Raw genomic sequence first — 21357 nt, 5'->3', positions numbered from 1 at the left:
TTTAGTATGACCATTCGTTGTAGTGAAAACCCCATTTTGTAAGACCATTCGTTATAGTAAAAAACCCATTTTAGTATGACCATTCGTTGTAGTGAAAACCCCATTTTAGTATGACCATTCCTTATAGTGAAAACCCCATTTTAGTATGACCATTCGTTGTAGTGAAAACCCCATTTTAGTATGACCATTCCTTATAGTGAAAATCCCATTTTAGTATGATCATTCGTTATAGTGAAAACCCCATTTTAGTATGACCATTCGTTGTAGTGAAAACCCCATTTTAGTATGACCATTCGTTGTAGTGAAAACCCCATTTTAGTATGACCATTCGTTATAGTGAAAACCCCATTTTAGTATGACCATTCGTTATAGTGAAAACCCCATTTTAGTATGACCATTCGTTATAGTGAAAACCCTATTTTGTATGACCATTCGTTATAGTGAAAACCCTATTATATAACCATTCGTTCAGGACCAGTAGTTATAATAACGATAGTGCCTACAACGCTAATCACTTTTATCCGCAACGTTTTCATTCAGATTGACTACATAACGTACAAAAATCTATTGGTTCAAACTACATGACCATCCAATCAGAAGAAACGTTGACAGTATTTTCTAGATGGCTGCCATCGCGACAAGGTTTGATGTTAAATCGTCATAATTTCTTTTATCAGTTTACAACAACAATCTACATGCCACGAGAAGTCTTTCAGTGAAATACAATGCTAGCCTAACCGCCCATAAATAAGAGAAGAGATGAATTTTCAAGATGACCATCATGGCTGCCATTTTTATGTCAGATCGACACCATTTTCCTTTGTGACCATCTACGTGTCACAATAAGTCCTGAAGTAAAAACACAATGTCAGTATGATCACCCGTTCAGGAGAAGTTGCCATAACAAAAGTTTCAAGCTGGCCGCCATGAAGGCTGTCAGATTGGCACCACTTTCAAACATCCTTTTAATTGTAGCGATAAAATGATTGTCAACATGGCTGCTATGACAGCTCTGGCTGTCAGATAGGCACCATTTTGTTTATGACTATGATTTTTTTTAAAAATTAAATGGAATGAACAAGCTTCGACGCGAAGTAACCAAGACAAGGTTTTCAAGGCGGTTGCTATGGCGACTATATTCGATTTCAGATTGACATTATTTGCATAACTAATCATCTACGAGCAATAAGAAGTATTTTAGTGAAAACATCATGTCGATATGAGAGTCTGTTTAGGAGAAGACGCGAGAATAGAATTGTCAATACGACTGCCATTGTAGCCATATTATATTCCGATATTCACCATTTTGATTTAAATTTATTAAGACTTCAGGACTCGGTGTGCCCAGTTTCATGACTTTCTGAGGAGTAGGCTGGGAGAAGCAACGATAACAAACGAATGCAAACGAAGGACGTACCACCAAAATAAATGCTCCTCTATTCGTCAGCCAGTAGAGTCCATAATTGTTGTAGCCATCACCCAAAATATCTCTTCGAAGTTAACAATGAGTAATTCAGATTTAAATAGAATTCATTGTTTATTGCTTGAAAGCAACAGTACAGCATTCATAAAACATATGCTAGCATTTATGAATATTACAAAGCTCTTGTTAGTATTTATAATTTGTATAAAGCGCTTGTTAGTATTTATAAAAATGACATATCCTTGGAATTAATACAAAAATATAAGAAGCTTACGACTTTTTAAGCCGATAATCGTAAACTTATATTTGGTCAGTTCTAAACAAATCAAATTACGTTTAGCATTTTTATCTTTACATTCTTAAAATAATCAATCTACTAATAATATCATTGTAACACTTTCCTGCAACGATTGTTATCACTATGTAAAGGTATTTAGATACATACACACATACATACATAGATACATACATACATACATACATACATACATACATACATACATACATACATACATACATACATACATGCATACACATAAATGTTATACATACATAGTAGCAATTAAGTTAAAAATAAATTCTCCATTAAAATGTTATATGGAGCAAAGAATGGCATTAAATATGGTATATGTATATCTATGTGTGGCGTCATCTTCGCTAGCCAAAGCCGGTCTATCCATTTTGTTCCATTTCAGCTTTTGGCATATTCAGCTAGCTACAAGAATGTTTGGAATAAGTGCCTTCTTGGCGAATAAAAGATTTCCTGCCCATAGCAAACGAAATTAATTAACCAGTTAGAGATTTCGGTAAGTAACCTGTTAGGTATTTAGTAAGACGATTTCCACGATGTCCACAGGCATGGACTCGGAATTAAAAGTTACTTAAAATTGCTATACTGGAAAATTAACTTGTGACATGTGTTGTTATGTAAGGAGACTATGATTTTTCTAAACGGTCTCAAAATTAAAATGCGACAAGCGATCCGATTGGATTACCTTAATTCGGCTGCATTGGTTGATACACGTCTCATAAATCACGGTGTTTTTCAAAATAGATCACTTTTATTTAGGCATTATTACACTCAATATTTGCTAAACTCCAAAATCGAAGAGTTTAACAACCTGCAAAAACATGCGCACAACCGAAACAGATAATTTGACAACTGAAGTACCCCAATGAGCTAGGGCAGTTTTTTGTTTTGTAAAACCCACGCCATATTTTTACGAATCATTTTATGTAGAACAAATTACAATCAAGGCAGATATTATACTGAGATTGGCATGCCCTTGCAGCAAAGAAAGTAAAAGGCCCAATGTATGGAGCTAATTTACTAGACTATTAACAATCATTCGTAGTCGACATAGGTATACTGTCAATACTGGATAGTAAATTGCCAAAGTACCAGAGGTGCTTTCTAAGTATAGTGGAGCGAAGATTCTTGTCTGGCGAAGATGGTGTGGCATTTGTTAGTTGCGTTTATAACATACTAAATTTGTAATATATATATTGAAGACTAATCTAGTCAGAAGTGCCTATAAAATAGCGTCACCGTTCTACTGAACGTCGAAATTTGCGTTGACAGAATGTGACGTTAGTTACTTGATGGTTACTGTTTGTGCAAGACGTTTTGTAAGTTTGCTCATTTGTCTTTGGAGCATTTAAGGAACCAAAAGTACTCGATACGAAGTTCTTCTCAGTCTCCTAGTAATCCTTTAGTCAAATCATTATTCGTTGGTTAGTCATTAAGACTGACCAGTATTCGAAAATTTGCAAGCTTCTAAACATGCAGGCTGGGATTCACATAAACACCAGTGCTTGCCGAAAAATTGTGGTTCGAAGCATTCCATAGCTTCCAGTCCGCTCTTTGAAACGTTTCATAACTTCCAGTTCGCTCTGGGTCCAAAGCTGTATACCAATCTCTTTCCAAGGACTGGAGCAAGAACTTTTTTCTTGTAATAGTATCTATGAGAAAGAAAAACATGACTGTAGATCTGCTATATCCATTTTTTTACTGTACTTTGGTTGGCATATGATCAAACAAGAACAGTACGTTAACCATTACATACTCTAGTAGCAATGTGCATGCGGAAAAAGAAGCAAAATGAAAATTTGCAAAAACATTTTGAAAATTTTAAAGCTGCCACGCCCCAGTATATATCAGTTACCATTCTGTCTGATGAGCACAGATACGTGTCAAGTTCTTTTGACATTTTTATTTCTCACTTAAATCTTCTTTATCTGACGACAACGATGATGATAACGATGATGATGCTGACACGTATAAAAAAACTCAGTTGAGAACATCTTGAGTCTAACGATAACCCTCCACATTACGACATATAATGTGTCATCGAATATGCTATAAAAAAAATAGGAAAAGTTCAGTGGTCATCAGAAAAATGAACAGTTGTTGGTATATGGAGATCATGGTTTCGGTTATATTGCCACAGTTAGATATCAATTTAGCTACCCAAACATATGACCATACAGGTGTCCCTTTATATATCCATACAGCTATCCATACAGTTATCCGTACAACCATACATACAGATATCCATATAGCTATACGTACAGCTATCTATATAGCTATCCATATAGATATCAATACAGCTGTCAATAAAGGCTATCCATACAGCTATCCATATAACTAACCATACAGCTATCAATAAAGGCTATTCATACAGCTATCCATACAGCTATCAATAAAGGCTATCAATACAGCTATCAATAAAGGCTATTCATACAGCTATCCATATAGCTATCCATACAGCTATCAATAAAGGCTATCAATACAGCTATCAATAAAGGCTATTCATACAGCTATCAATAAAAGCTATTCATACAGCTATCCATATAGCTATCCATACAGCTATCAATACAGCTATCAATAAAAGCTATTCATACAGCTATCCATATAGCTATCCATACAGCTATCAATAAAGGCTATTCTTACAGCTATCAATAAAGGCTATCCATACAGCTATCCATATAGCTATCCATACTGCTATCAATAAAGGCTATTCATACAGCTATCAATAAAGGCTATTCATACAGCTATCCATACAGCTTTCCGTACAGTCCACACATAAAGCTATCATTATAGCTATCGATATAGCTATCTATATAGCTATCCATGCAGCTATCCATATAGCTACTCATATAGCTATACATGTAGGATTAGCTACTCATATAGCTATCCATGTAGGATATTCACACAACTATTCATATAACCATCCGTAGAGCCCTATAGTACTGGATCATTCAATTTTTTTTTTTGTTTTCAAAACATTAATTTTCATTCAGTCTTAAGAATGCCTCAGATACCTGGCATATTGTTTAAATTTTATAGCGTCACGTTTTTTTAACAATCTAATATTCAAAGTGTTTCCTTTTCTTTTGAAGGGTTCTAGAAACATGTTGTAAAATGATGGTGAACTCTATAGGCTAATAATAATTATAGCTTTTTCTGAACAAAGTTAAATTTTAGAGTATCTTTGATTTTGTTTCATGTTTTATGTATTACTTTCTTATAAAACAATATAAAAATTTATTGTATTTTAGGTAGAGCAACAACAACAACAACAATAATACCAATAACAACAACAGCAACAACACCAGTTTAACAAGTGGCAAAACGAGTTTACCTCATTGCTCGACTCATCTTTTCATACGTCATATTTGTATTTCCCTTTTTGCTGCCCCACAGTCTGGCTAACTCTTTGGATTTAACAATACGAAACTTCCCCTCCTCCTCATTCTCCCAACAGATGTATGACGGATTAAAGCGCGGATCTCTTAGAAGGTTCCGGATGAATTCCCACAACCGACAACCACGAGTTCCTTGATAATAATAATAATAATAATAATAATAATCATAATAATCATAATAATAATAATAATAATAATAATAATAATAATAATTCATATTATGTATCAGGGACGTGAACCCTTTATACGATTGATTTTCCAGTGACAAAGTGTTCATGATTATTTATTTTATAGACTTATAGAATATTTAGGTTTATTACTCTAGGGATATAATGACCAGTAACTGACAGTCCTAGACTGGTTTGTTGAACTTTGGTTTAGTCTATTAACGAAAGCAAAAGAAGCTGTGCGTAAATCGATGACTTTTTCACGATACTATGTCAGATGTTATTTGAATAGTACTAGGATGCATATTGTCACTGTTCGGCAATCACTTGCAGGCTTGGTATTCTGTGAATGTTGGTAAAGTAAATAGGTGACAGTGGAAGGGTTGTGTCGATAGAGTACATGATCTCAGTTATTGTTAAGCAGTAGGCCACTAAACGAATTTTAGTTTTAATATATTAAATTGGTTGGTTATTTGGGTTGATTTAGTTTTAATGTGTTAAATTGGTTGGTTGTTTTATAGTGTACTAGTTGATTGGGCTGATTTAGTTTTAATGTGTTATTTTGGCTGGTTATTTTATAGTAGACTAGCTGATAGGGCTTATTTAATTTTAATGTGTTAAATTGGTTGGTTATTTTATAGTAGACTAGTTGATTGGGTTGATTTAATTTTAATGTGTTAAATTGGTTGGTTATTTTATAGTAGACTAGTTGATTGGGTTGATTTGGTTTTAATGTGTTAAATTGGTTGGTTGTTTTATGGTCGACTACTTGATTGGGTTGATTTAATTTTAATGTGTTAAATTGGTTGTTATTTTATAGTGGACTAGTTGATTGGGTTGATTTAGTTTTAATGTGTTAAATTGGTTGGTTATTTTATAGTAGACTAGTTGATTGGGTTGATTTAATTTTAATGTGTTAAATTGGTTGGTTATTTTATAGTCGACTAGTTGATTGGGTTCAGCAGGTATATGTAAGAAATATTCTCACTGAGCTTGCTTACTTTGTTTTCCAGATGCTGTGTGATTAGTAGCCGAGGGATTGGGACGGAAATTGCTGTAGTCGGAAAAAGAAGAACACGGTTCGGTATGATTCATTACCATGGAGGACGTTGATAGACACATTCTGCATGTCGCTGAATATTGCTCAGGGAAACTCCTTCCATTAGTACTTTTCTGATCGTACAATTGCTGTTGTTCGGAGCCTGATATAGCAAAACAGGTCTCTATTAATCGCAAGGTAAGAATACATAACATCATCGAAAATGACATTTCATACTTGATCAAGTAATAGTCTGGGGTTAAACGTGTAATGCAGGAAATGGTTCACATGTATCATATCTGGTCTTTTAAGGAGAGACCGTTCTACTCAGCAAATAAGCTTTCAAAATTTAGTCTTAACTGTTTCAAAATGAAATAGGAAGCTAACTGTAAGCAGAAAGGCGATTCTTTCGCTATATATTAGATCATTCAATTCTGAATAAGTTATTGTGTTTGATTATCTTGCATATCTGCCTAATCTGCTTCCAACTGGCACATTGAAAGCTGCTTAAAGAGATCGAGATTCTGCATTAACATCTACCAGATGCTACAGTAGCGAGACCTCTTTTATGCCGCACCTACGACATCTAGTATATGCCACGCCAAAAAGCAAACAATAAAGAAAATAAATCTTATTAGAATATTTTGCAAAGAATATTGCAACATCTGTTTAAAAATAAAATATGTTGGGTTTTTTTTGCGAATATTTCTTTTTAGAAATATAACTCAATAACAAACAGTTATAAACATGCACATCTTAGCCAATTGACTGGCAACCTAAAAGCCAGAACATGTAACCAGAAATTGTCTTTTACCTTCGGCCGTAATATGCACAGGCTGCGATGTGTCATGTGTAGGCGCTATACTGATGTCTTCATCTGGGTCAACTAGATACTGGTATCCTTCGATATCAACCAAAATGTCACTTGTCGGGATACTGTCTGAATATATATATATATATATATATATATATATATATATATATATATATATATATATATATATATATATATATATATATTACGAATCTGTGGTCTTAATCTAAGCAATAGAAAAGAGCGAAAACCAGCAAATTTAGTAAAATTCAACAAATAATTTATTTCCAAAGAATACAAAGTGAAAAATATGTAAAGAGCTTACAGTTTTGCGAATCATATCCCAAATAATCCGAGAAATTGTAACAAGTCCTAATGACTGAAGTTAAGATTAAACTTCAGTGGTATTCCGAAACAAATCCAACGCTGGAAGTGCTGATGTGACTCTGATGGACCGCGTCGTAGAGATGTGCAAACAGACTTTTGTTGAATCACAATAACACAATCCAGGAATACATCCTTTTTTGAATTTCACTATATAACAATCACCTTATAAAAGGATGTCATCATCCCTTCCAAGACGTAGATATAAAAGGGAAGTATCTAACTAAAAGTGTCGAATTCAATTATGAATGATGAATTCAAGGTAATATGTTAAAATTAAAATGGTATTTAATGGGATTAAAAGGTAACAAGCCTTATCGTTCTCAGTTGCGGATACTATTACTACTACTACTACTACTTACAACAACAACAACAACAACAACAATAATAATAATAATAATAATAATAAGTAGTAGTAGTAGTAGTAGTAGTAGTAGTAGTTGAAGTATACAATCATACATACATTTTTATTAGGCCATACGTACCTATCCCTTTTGCTTCCATAGAGTGACGGAAGTAAGTTGAGAACTTTTTAATATCTTCGAAATCACTGGGTGGGTAGTCAGAGGGAAATTCAGTGGCGCTGAGAATTTCGAAGAGTTCAAAAAGGCGAAGTTCTTTCTGAAAAAAATAGCAAGTAAATGAATCAATGGCATACTGCGTCAAAACGTTTTACTTAAGAAAGATATTTCGTCACCAACCGCATTCTTTTGAAATGATAGACTTTCAAAACGTTTGTATACAGCAATTCTTTACACACACACACACACACACATTCAGTCACAATTCTTAAGTGAATTTAATGTCAATGTTGTGTTTTCTCTGAATGTTAAAGTCCTGTACATACATGAAAAATAAAAATGCCACTTAATACACAACTAAGTACAAATGAATGTGTTGCTTTAGATATAATGGATAAAGATGATGTAAACGGCACGTCTTGTTTTTATAAGTTCTAAAAAGGTGAGATCAGTAACATCATTCTTGAAACGAGAACTACTATTACTGCTACTATTACTGCTATTATTTATAGTAATTTCTACTACTACTCCTACTACTACTACTACTGCTACTACTACTACTACTACAACTACTACTATTATCCATCTGCACTAGCGTATCCTTCTACTCAGTCTTACCATAGTTCAGCACAAACTTTACGTTGTGAAATATTTTTGTTTTGTAAGATATCCAGACCAAATGAATTCTGCCTGTTAAATGTGCGTGAGAAGCAGGCATTGAAGTTTTATACTAGTATTACATAATGTGTTTTTTTTTCTCTTGTGTCTTTTATTTCAGGAGTACTGAATTAAGCAATCGGTGAATACATTATCGTCAAATCCTAACACAAATGGTAAGTTTAACTACAATTATTAACGTTTTTTGTGCGTTCATGCTAACCTTAACCCCTCATGTTCCCTGACGCAGTCATAATACGTAATCGGACCAATAGAAAAGAAGCCGGATATAGTGTACTCGTATGCTGTGATCAAGGTACGAATGAGTATGTACAGACGCCTACTACAATACTATTTGCCCGCTCATTAATCACGCAAATTCGACGGATTCAAACAGGTTCTCCAAGCGCGAGGGACTTAGCTACAAAGCCTCTTACATGGACACATAGTTAGACGTTTCCACGTGGTCTAGAAATTGGAGAGAAAAAACGGTCCTTTGAGTTTCAATCACGCCTTTTGGAGTTGGGATGGAATACTTACTGTTCACACATTTGTAACTTGTCTGTTATATGTTCCTTCATTTAACTATCTATTCATAACATGCGTTTGCAATGAAGGGTATTCACCGGGACAGGGATTCAGGCGGAAAAACTTTTATTTGTATCACATTTGCATGCCAGCTCAGACTAAAGCAACATTAGGATCAGGTGAATAAGTAATAATATGTTTTCATGGCATTTCTAAGTTTGCTTGTGTTATGCACAATTTCTTGACCCATTACATTCAATAATATAGAAAATGATTTTTTAAAATGCACTTTTGGTGTCATGTACATGATATTTCACATTCAAAAATTGGGTTGATTGCAGAGAAGAATCGGAAAAGAATTGACATTGTCTGAGCGCTGTTAACGATTGTAATAAGTTAAAATAATAACAAAATTAATAATTTATGACTGCAGTCTGCAAACCACGATACATGATCCGTATAACTGAATGGCTTTTGTCAATTATGTTCACGTTTTAATATTAAGTTACAGCTTGCAGACATACATGAGCTAAAAGAAAATTTAGATTTATTAAACAATACTGCTATCGAAACAGCTCCTACTGGTCTTTCGCAGCTACTCATTTGAAGAAGTATGCGCTATTATATCACTGAATATTACCATTCAAGTGTAATTTTAACCTAATTTGTATCGATTGAGGAGACGATATGCTTGTGTTTACAGTCTTTTATTCCAGAACAGACCAGTTAGAACATAAAGAAAGAAATAAGAGCAGTACGACCACAACATCGAGTAAATGCATGAATGGGCAATTTCAACAATAAAAGGCATTAGAAAGTCTAATGGTACTGGTACATTTAGGATAATCAGAGAACGATCAACAATGATGATATATTTATTTATATTTATCTGTCTTTGTGCATATTGAAGTGACCAAGTGCATACCTGTAAAAACATAGACCGTTCGAGACAGTCGCTTTCAACAGGTCCGATAAAGTTATTAAGTTCACATGAATCACATATTTGTAAAGTGCATCATGGCACATCTGGTATTGAGAAGGTGGAAAAAAAAATATCGTGTCAGATTGAACAAGTAACCCTAATTTTGTCTCGTTTAGGGGCGAGTGTAAATGTTGTTGCTGACCAGTTGCGTGACAACGTGATGTATGATTATATTTATCCTGTTATGCAAATTAAAACAGTATGATTAGGCCCCCGGTTGAAAGATGCCTAGTTGAAAGTGCATCAGCAAGATTGTAACTGGTAAACTGTTTCAGATAAATTATTATCTTTGAAAAGTTACGCGGTCTTTTAAAAATAACACGACTTCAATAAACCTGCTCATATACGTCACCATTGCAATATTTTGATTTCAAGGATTGAAAAGTCAAATTCAGAATGCCAATTTCAGGCACCGTTTTAAATGTTTCGTCCTACTTCTTTCTTTCTTTCTTTCAAACCATGAAGGGTATGACAACTATATATAGATACAAGAGGTTCTCGAACACAAACTGTATGACATTCCTACGGAGGCGTTTTTAGTGTACCTAGATGTTCTGAGGAAAACAAGAATATTATTCCCAAATTTACTTATTCTGTGTCAGAAATGAACAGCACATTGTGTATCCTGCAGTTAAGATACACGCACCGTCGGCGTTTAATTCATTTTGTTGAAAACCTTCAAAGACAACCAGCATCAAAAGTTTGAGAACAATCCCCCAAACGACAACTTTTCGCTCAAAAAGGGACTTTATTGTATTTTCTGATTGCATTTATGACAGGTTCTAAGGTTTAAATAGAGAAAGTCTCAAATCATCACTCGAACTCAATGATGTATGTATGTATGTATGTATGTATGTATGTATGTATGTATGTATGTGAACAAGTCAGTTCTTTCCATGAATTGTTCCATACACTTCAGTTTGCATATGTTCGAAAATAAGTTTCCTAACATTTACTGAATCCGATGAAGACTCTTTTTTAATGGCAGTTAAGGTCGTAGTTATTTATACGTTATTAATTAATAATCATTCGTTCCTTTCCTTGTTTATATATATATATATATATATATATATATATATATATATATATATATATATATATATATATATATATATATATATATATATATATATATATATATTCTACAATACGCACACTTTTCCTTCTCACTGCTTTATAACAAGATACACTGTTGTTCTTCCTGTTGATCTTTTTTTAAATAAAAATGTATTTTCTTCCTGCTTGACAAAATGGAGAAATTTATTTTTGACTATCCATTACATTTTGTCCTCTTTCATTTCTACTGTCCATGTAAGGAACTGAATTTTTAGAATCTTAATTAATATTCACAATGTTCTATCATCCACTCACGCTAGTCTGAAGTACAAAGGTACAACGAAAAGGATTGATACGTAATGGTTGAAGGACAAAATAAATTTACCTTCGGGATAGAACACGTGGGTGGCTATTCATGAAGTGCTGTAATTTTAGACTTGTTTTCTTGCAGTGAATATGTTTGAGGTTTGTCGACAATATAAGGTAAATAGTGCATGTATGCATGTACTCTTATGTGTGCACGGTGTACTTAAATTTAAGAAACTACGTCACCTTTAACCAGATAGAACGGGGACTTTTATTAGGTCAGCTGTGTAGCATTTCACCGGTAGAGAGGAAACAAATAAAACTAAGAATTACCTCATGTTAAGTATGGCATCTGGTGCGAGCAAATGTACTTACTATAGACCCTATATTGAATGCTTGTTTCCATCTGATTCACACTTACACAGGGGTAATTGAGAATTACGTTGCGATGTCACGTGCCTGGTCATTTTAGCTGGCAGAAACAAAATCCCATATAATTTTACCACTTGTCCAAAAATGAGAAAAAAAGTATGCTGTTTGACGGATGGAAGTATTAAATAAAATTCCTTGGTGTTGATAAAGACTAGTGTACAGTTTTAAGCATTTATAAGCATTGTTATTATCCATTGCTACTGCGGTAACATTGCAATATCATTTGTTTGTAAGCACAATCGCTCCAATTGGCGGATAAAAAGCCAGCGGAAAAATTTACACCGCTTAAAAAATACAACGTAACAACATATTTATTTTATATTTTTAAATTAATTTTGCTCCAAAGTGCTAGAAATATCAGCTTGATATAACAGTGCGTTAAGAAAACCTTTTATTAAAGTGTTCGAAATATCAGTGATGTAGTGATGTGCTAACACACACAGACACAAAGACACACACATACACACACACACACACAGAGGCAAATGTTTTGCACATTAAGTCTTCTCTTTAAGGATCAAATTCAACAATTCTCTTGGTACAGATTATATAACAGCTCATGCTTCATTTACGGACCAATTTCGTATTTCAAAAGTCTTGACCAAATATATGCGGTCACATTCTTCCGGTTTTACTTTATATTGCTCGCAATCAGCAGGTGAACTGTCGAGTTGGTTTATTTACATTTAATCAACAATTAATCAACTAATGGATGTTTTATATTATAAATTGATATATAATTTTTTTAGAGTGTATTCCAGGTTTATTCTTCCTTTCGATCTTTTCCATTTCTTCCGGAGTTACCCCATCATAATGAATACAATAGTGGGAGTTACCCCAGCACAATGAATACAACAACCAGAATCACCCCAGCACAACAAAATACAATAACGGGAGTCACCCCAGCATAATGAATACAATAACGAAAATCACCTCAGCATAATGATTACAATAACGAGAGTCAGCGGAGCGCAATGACTACAAGAAAACCTTATTCGGAGATTAGTAATTCCCTTTAGAACGGATATGCGTGCTTACGAACTCGAGAGAGGGATCGACACTGTTTTCTGTCGACCTCTACGATTTTCACCTATTGTCCCTAACTGCGCCTAAATGTTTGACGGTGTACATGTATTCCATATTGGAAAAATCACATGATTTATTGAATTTGTCTTAACTAAATACTCATGAACTGCCATCTTGGTACTATATGTAATCACGAAACATTAAAGCCAAACAAAAGTCCAATTGTTGTTTTGTCTTCTTCTTTTGTAGTCTTTTGTATTACATCTCAACATACATACACTGAAGTCCAGCATTTCGTTTTTATAAAGTCTTCTGTATTAATTCTCAACACACTTACAATAAAATAATGTATTGCATTACTCTGCACTCGTGGGTGGGTGCGGTAAATAATGTATCGCATCACACTGCACTCGTGGTTGAAGGGTAAGTTATGAATTGCACCACACTGCATGCGTGGGTGGGGTAAGCAATGGGTTGCATCGCACTGTAGTCATGGGTGGGGTAAGTAATGTATAAAACTGTAACCGTGGGTGGGGGTAAGTAATGTATTGCATCAAACTGCAGTGGTGGGTGGGAGAGTAAGCAATGAATTGCATCACACTGTGGTCGACGGCAGCCATTTTAATGCATCACACTATATCCAGAGGTAAGAATTTGTCCAGCATTACACTGTAGCTGGGGGGTCGGGACTTCTACTGTACCACACTGTAGTCGGGGGGGGGGGAGGTTAATATTGTATCGAAACACGGTGTAGTGGGGGATACGAATTGCACAGCATCATGATGCAGTCATGGATCAGTTTTGTTCCGCGTGACACTTTCGTCTGCGGTTAGAAATGCACAACGGAGCTCACACTATAATCTGATTTTTCATATTTCAGAACATCAAAATATAGTCTGGTTTTTCATATTACACAACATCACAATGTACATAGTCCTGTTTTTCATATTGCACAAAATCACACTGTAGTCCGACGAGTAAGTATGGCACCTCGTCACACTACATAATGGCTCACAGATTTGCTTAACGCATATTTCAGAACATCAGAATGTAGTCTGGTAATTTATACTATTTACTATTACATTGTAGTCTTGTTTTTCATATTGCACAACTTCACACTTTAGTCGGAGGGGTAAGTATGTTGCAAATGTAAACAACTTCACCTTATAGTTATGACCAATGGTCTTAAACTAAGTAATAGAAAAGAGCAAAAAAACCAAAAAGTTTTGTAAAATTCAACAAATAATTTATTTTCCTAGAAGACAAAGTGAAAATGTAAAAATCTAATAAAAACGCTGTACAGTAATGCGAATTAAGTTCAACAATGGTCCAGAACATTATATCACCAGTCCTACTGAATAAAGTTCACATTAACTTCAGCTGGTGTTCGAAATAAGATCCAACCCTGAAGGTGTTGATGTGCCTGTAGTGGCCTGTAACATTGTGATGTGACAACACTCTTTTAATGAATCACAATAACATAAACCAAGAAGTCCTTGTTTTAATTCACTATGATTCCAAGTCAATGTCTCTCTCCAAGAATAGTATTGATGAGCACTTTGTATTTCCAGTGAATAAATAATTTGAATACATATATTCCTATCCAAATCAAATTTGTGCGAGTGTAGGTTAGTTCTTGCAACTTCTCAAGCCTTTAGCAAAACTTATTTTCAAAATTAGAAACATATTTGAGAAGATTAATATCTGTATCAATTTGAAAGAAGTTTCTCTTTAACAACATCAATGATCCATGCAGAGTATGTCCAAAGACCAGTTCAAAGGGACTGGATTCGAAAGATTTTTTAACTGATTCCCTAACAGACAACAGCAATAAATGAACCCCGTCTCAGTCTTTACCAGTATCAAAACAATATTACCGAATCATATTTTTCTAAGTTTGATGAAATCTTTCTAAAATAAAGCACTTGTTGCTTTCAGCGCGATAGACAGAATGCTTAAATTGATTGATGCCTAATTTATGCATAATTCGCTAGAAAATTCTAGACATGAAATTTGACACATGATCACATTAAACAGATTTGAAAGGCCAAATTGTGTAACCAAAACAAAACCAACAACAAAAAACCCCCAAAACCAATCAACAATAAATAAAGCCAACAACCTCATCAAAGCTTTTACTATTTTTTTAGTTTTATTATTCCTCAAAGGAATTGCATCTGGGAATTTTGTGGACGCACACATTATGATCGACAAGTATTAGTTGCCTGACTTTAGGTCTACTATTATTCTTCTAAATTGTTCGTCAAATGCAGAAATAGTAATAAATGAATAACCTCGATGTATAACGAACTCACTGTTCAGACAGTCACGGGTCTTGAGACTGATGAAAAAAAATTGTACAGTTAGGGAACATTAACAGAACTGTAACACTACTCCCTGGAAAAGACACTTTCATTAGAACAAGTCTTCTAAAAAAGGCAAAATGCCTGATAATAAAAAGAATTGAGAAGCTCCTGTGTCCTTTAAATTGCTTTGCCTTTTGACTGCTGACAGAATAAACTATGTGAGTCAAGATAAAATCATCTGTTCGCGAGGCCTCTTCAAAAGTTTACACATTTTTTCATCAAGACAGATAATATGAGTTGTCTAAGGTTAGCATAATCTTTATTAACCTTTTTATAAGAGTACCACCTATCAAACTATTGTGCCTTTTCCCATGCGAATTCGTCATAAGTTTGGTCAGATGATTTTTTTCCAATTCTTAAACCATTTCTGACATGCCTCAAGTACCAATTCCTAACGTTTCAAGTCAGATTCATTAACATCGTAATCAGAACTTTTTCTGAACGGACAGGGAAGTATTTGTTTCAAATTTAGTACTTTGACTTATATTATAAAATGGTACTACCTGATAGATTTGAGATAGCCCTTGCTCTCAGTATGCTTTTCTATGCTATTTTTATATACCTCACGGAGAACTGGATATAGTCTGAACCATTCCATTAACACAGAGTTAAGAACATTTCATCTAAATAACTTTGTAAAAGATCAGAATGGTATTTTCGACTCTGCGTATGTCACGTTTGCTGTTGACAGTGCGAATATTACGTTCGGTCGTTTGCTTGTTTGAAAGTTTCATGTGTGACTCAGTAAACTAGTCCACATTGATCACTTTATCATCTTTATTTCAAAAGAAACGAAACAGCTGCTTTAGTTCATCCATAAACAAATCTAATAAACTAAAACCTAAAGCCGCTACTACATCAGTGTACATGGTTTGTTTACAAAGTAGTTCCTAATACCCTGTTCTATTTTAGGCACACACTTGTGCACGTGCGTGCAATATCAAGGTGTTTATTATCGCAAAATGCTGCACTATTCTGACAATGTAAACTTAACAGAGAAAAAAGTAGTATATAATAATATGTATAAATACCAAACAGTAGAAATCTAACTGTTGGCAATTTTTGGTCCTCACACCCTTTTTTAAGATACAATGGATATGCGAGACCAAGAGGCGTTGTGGTGGTTGCACTCGTTGTGGTTGCAGCGGTAGTGCTGTAAACTCACAAATTATAAGGATATCAATATATGTGTACATGCATTTTAACGTAATGGGATATATTTTACATCAAAACATGGATTTAGCTTTGCCGCCACATTGTCGGGGTTATAAGCATTATAAGCGCTGCATTAACTGGAAAACTATTTTTCAGGCGCTTGTGGTGCTGTTGAATGGATCATCAATTCCAGGAAAGTTGACAGGCAGAGTACGGGATCGAACGATCCTGACAGGGTCATGCAAGATAGGAAAGGTGAGACGCAGAATATATAGTGGGATCGAACCATAATGATTGGATAATTCAAGCCCAGAAAGTTGACAGGTAGAATATAGGGATAGAACCCGGATGATAAGATCATTCAAGCCAGTCAAAGATCACAAGTACAGATTAGGGATCAAACGCTGATGAACCTTGTTTGTATTTGATACAATCTAATGATTTAGGATTCTAATTACAGAGTGTATCAAAGGATGGATATACTAATACGCTGAAATTAAAGTAACGTGGAGAAGTAGGTAGGGTAATAATATGTATACATGTTATGTTTTGATAGATCAGCCTTTCAACATTTGTATAATTTATCAGATTGGTCTGATTTGAAACCGTTCTGTGTGCGCGTGCGCGTATGTGTGTAGTTCGGTGACATTATTTCACGTTTTTCATACCTACTAAAATGATTGTCCTTTCTAGAGTTAGATGAATGACTTACACAATATAATTTCGATACGTTGTTAAGGATATGAAAGTTTTGCATAATACATCATGCTCTTTTTTCCAATTTGCATGGAGAACTTACCCGAATGTTGCCCTTCTAATCAGCTCTTCTCGCTGTGGAAATCGTGCGGTATTGTTATCTTTCTCTGATTTTGGTTGTAAGTCCAAAGCACGCAAGAAGCCCTTTTTAATGGAAATATTTTGGAAATTCATGTTTAAAATCTTTTCCAATCTGGAAATGAACACGTTTTAGTAAATATCTCCCTTTTTGCAGACTGTTTAATATTTGTGAATTATAATTTCCCCAAAATCTTTATCTCGTGACAACCACAAGACATATTCTTCCTTGTATACATGTATATCGAAATACTCAGGTACGATGAGAAAAATATTATTTTCCTCAAAGTGTTTTGTGGCTTATTGATATTACTGTTGTAATGTAAACAATGATTGGACCTCTGATTAATTTAAATAATATTAAGCATACTGTAAAGGTAAATTTTATAACCTTATTTTTTACCTTTCGTACGCTGCATTATTCATAATTTAGAAAGCTATCAAGATTAGCAAATGTGCTTTCCTTTCTTTGTCTTTGATCTCAGGGCGGCATTATTGATTGGTTGATTTGATGACAAATTGAATCTTATCATCCATTGTGTAATACACAATTCCATACAATACCATACAAAGCTGATGACATAAAATAATAATAATAATAATAAACAATAAACACCAACCAAGCTAGGAACAAGCGCTAAAATGCAGGTAATAGAAAAAATGGCCACGCCATTTAATCTAAGAAGACAGGGAGACATAATGATTATTATCCTATTTGTTCATCATTTTTTAGGACAGGGTAAAACTGAAGTATTTTTAAACATACTTGGTGATGCATCAATATCATACTTAAAATCAATACGCTCGCTATTTAGCAAGTATTTATTATATTTCTACGCTACACGGGATACATACTATATTTAAGTAGCGGAAGAACGTAAACTTCCTTCTGTCAGGTCAAGATAAGCTATTTTGCTGCAAAGCAAATCAATAAAACAGTTTCATAACTCTGCCTTCCTCTTTAACTGTCTAGTCATTTATTGGATAAGAGTGGTCTACCACGATTAATCAAACGTGCAACTTGATAATGATGACAATTTCCACTGATTGTCGGCCTTACACATTACAAACTCGTAAACAAGTAATATCCATAGATCTACAAATGAACATTTGTTTGCCCATGTATATATGTATGCATACATACATACATACATACATACATACATACATACATACATACATGCATGCATGCATGCATGCATGTATGTATGTATGTATGTATGTATGTATGTATGTATGTATGTATGTATGTATGTGTAGGTAGGTAAGTAGGTAGGTAGGTAGGTGTATGTATATGTATATACTGGTACACACTTGTGGTGGTATAGGGATGGATGAATGTAAACTATTATTGTGAAGGTAACGAGGCATCATCGTCATCGTCCTCATTTTATTATTATTATTATTATTATTATTATTATTATTATTATTATTATTTATCCAATATGAACATGAATATCCCAGATAGGGCAGAGATGGAGCACTTTGCTGAAATTGTTAGTTTGTAATAAATTTTGTTATTAATTTTGGGATTCTTTTGTTTTGGTTTCCATGCCTTTATAATCATTATGTTGATTTTCTTGTGTTAAAAAAGTGAAACTAATTATTTGATCGCTTTTGCTTAAAAAGCGTTTGCATCAACAAGCAAACAAGCTCACTATACCCGCCCCCTCCCCCGTGAATTGGGGCAAGATCTCAAGGGTATTATTTTAATCATGCCTTGTAACATTCCCTGAATCATAGTATTTTCAAGAATATAATAATTTATATTGCACATTAACCGATATAGCAGTCATGCGATTTGCATTTTACAGGTTCTTGCACAAGGATCGTTATCTGGTAATTTCTGCTGAGGATATACTTGATAATAGTTATTAATTTCCTTATGTCAAATTGCAATACATCCTTGCTATCCATTGATATATCACCATTCACACGGCTCGTTGAACCACAGTAAATTTCCGTAGTCTCTTTAGCACTGTGTTTGACCAATCAAATCAAATTTATTCTTAAGCGCGTAATGATCTTCAGGGGACTCTAAATTATGATTAGGTTTATGTTTGAATGTGTTTAATCTTCTTGGACTCCATATTATATACAGTTGTCATGTACTACTAAGTGTGACTGAAACTTCAAATAATTAGTTTCCATTTACGTCATGTTGCAATAAAGTCCCACAAAATCTCATGCGGAGGGAAAGCATAGAAGGGATTTTCTTATAAGCTGTTATCTATATTGATTTTATTGTATAAATCATAAAGCTCGGTAAATTGTGCTTAAAAACCAATAAAATTAAAACGAAATTCACCATATACGTTGGCAGACATTCTTACTTTATTATCACCTATATATTTATACCTTGAGTGAGAATATGAGAACCAAACATCAGATGGAAGGGAATAAGTTTTTGTGTGCTTTTTTTCTTTCATTTTTAACGCATCTGTAACAATTTTAGTCATAAATCAACGATGGCTGCAGTGTGACATTTTATAGTGATGTCTAGTACTGCAGCATCCTGTCACAAACATGTAGCATCATGTCTCAGCCTGTCACCTTATCCTGATACGAGGCCGACGAGTCCTAAAACTAACCTCTTAATACTGAGCGCCTAGCGAGGCAGCTACTAGTACCATTTTTGTAGTCTTTGGTATGGCTCGGTCTGTGTTCGAACCCGCGACCGGGGGAGTACAAGAATGAAATATACTGCGTCTCCATTATTTTATGAGACTTGAGTTGTCATTATGCATATGTGACATCTACTATAATTTTGAATTAAACTTACGATTTTTTTTTTACCATTTATACTTATCGACTGGATGGAATTTTCAAAAGCTGAACTTGCTGTGTCTCTTAAAGTCAAACATATATTATTATAGTTTGGTAACAGAGTAGCCAGTATCAACCAATCAGGTGAACAAGCAGCAGGGAGTGTAATCGGATTATATAGGAGTTGAGCTCCTAAACTTCTGTTCCATTCATTGCCTTAGCATACCCGTCCAAAATAAAGACCATGCCTAAACTTTTTAAAAACAAGTTTCATCTTGCCACCTAACACAATCACAAAGCTAAGGCTTGAAAAAGATGACAGTCTTGGGTAGCCTCTCTACAACCAAAAGGGTCAGAAAACCCCTCATGACGGAACGGGTCTCTTTACACTCTAGGCCGATAAATCAGCCCCTCATCCGTGATGATGTTGATTTTCGTGTTAGGGGCTGATATCACCTATTCATTGAAAGTTGCAATTATTCGCAGCCCCTTTTGTCTGCACACATTGGTGTACATTTTAAACACTTATCCGTATTTCTCGTGGCTGTGGAATTACCCGCGGCTGAAGGGTTCTTTTAGTGACAAATTCATTTTATTTCCGGCGAAAACTCTGTGTTTGATGACTTGTAAATCCACGCGGAATAACACAAATCATCTGTCCTGTGGCCATTTTGAATTTTGCGCTAGATATGGCTGTCACCAATTACCGGTATGCGTCTAAAATGTACGCAGGAGTGATCCGGAATGATTTGCATGCATCAAAATTACATATTTTAATGAACAGGTGACATCAGACCCACATAACGTCCATCAGTATCAACGCTGATCTGGGGGTTGATTTATCGGACTATGGAGACTCCAGTATGCCCCAGCCTTAATACAAGTAATATATTGCCCTCCCTTTGAGGCCTGACACCACTCACTTCACTAATTGTAAATTGGAATAAGCAAAAGAACATAAACAAAAAAAAAAAAAAAAAAAAAAAAAACACCAACAACAAACACAACTTATATAGGTCTCTTTGATAGCAGTGTTGAAGACGCTTCTCCCAAAAGAAAGTATGTCTAGTTAATGAATGGAAAAGTTGACCTATGCGGGGGAACTTGGCTCGCAGTGTACGTCAATTCGCTTTGTTTTAGATTTGCTTAGTAACACGTTGGTACTTGGGTCACAGAAAGACGTAAACTAAACG

General features: G+C 34.5%; 1 protein-coding gene across 3 annotated transcripts; it reads right to left on the bottom strand.

Moving 5' to 3' along the window:
* Window positions 1-1524: 1524 nt before the first annotated feature.
* Window positions 1525-17505, bottom strand: LOC149785588 (uncharacterized). Of its 3 annotated transcripts, none has more exons than XM_089979387.1 (6): window positions 17364-17505; window positions 8021-8156; window positions 7152-7277; window positions 6300-6500; window positions 5068-5263; window positions 1525-3385 (listed from the first exon to the last, which is right to left on the bottom strand). In XM_089979387.1, the coding sequence occupies exons 2-6, from the start codon at window positions 8037-8039 to the stop codon at window positions 3298-3300; spliced, it is 630 nt and encodes a 209-aa protein (XP_089835513.1). In that variant the 5' UTR covers window positions 8040-8156; window positions 17364-17505; the 3' UTR covers window positions 1525-3297. The 3 variants fall into 3 exon arrangements, with proteins under 3 accessions (XP_089835513.1, XP_089835514.1, XP_089835512.1); XM_089979388.1 differs by lacking the exon at window positions 17364-17505 and adding an exon at window positions 8937-9016; XM_089979386.1 differs by lacking the exon at window positions 17364-17505 and adding an exon at window positions 8675-8786.
* Between the last annotated feature and the right edge of the window lie 3852 nt (window positions 17506-21357).

Source organism: Sinohyriopsis cumingii, chromosome 13 (genome assembly GCF_028554795.1).
Source record: "Sinohyriopsis cumingii isolate HCF-2022 chromosome 13, ASM2855479v2, whole genome shotgun sequence".
Lineage (NCBI taxonomy): Eukaryota > Metazoa > Mollusca > Bivalvia > Unionida > Unionidae > Sinohyriopsis > Sinohyriopsis cumingii.
The sequence above is the reverse complement of the archived record's forward strand: the minus strand, read 5'-3'. Positions and strand labels throughout refer to the sequence as shown.

Coding starts and splice junctions, on each gene's coding strand:
- LOC149785588 (XM_089979386.1), bottom strand. Junction 7,278..8,020: donor TATGGAAGCAAAAGGGATAG/GTACGTATGGCC, acceptor ATATATATTCAG/ACAGTATCCCGACAAGTGAC. Junction 6,501..7,151: donor TGTGCATATTACGGCCGAAG/GTAAAAGACAAT, acceptor TTGCTATATCAG/GCTCCGAACAACAGCAATTG.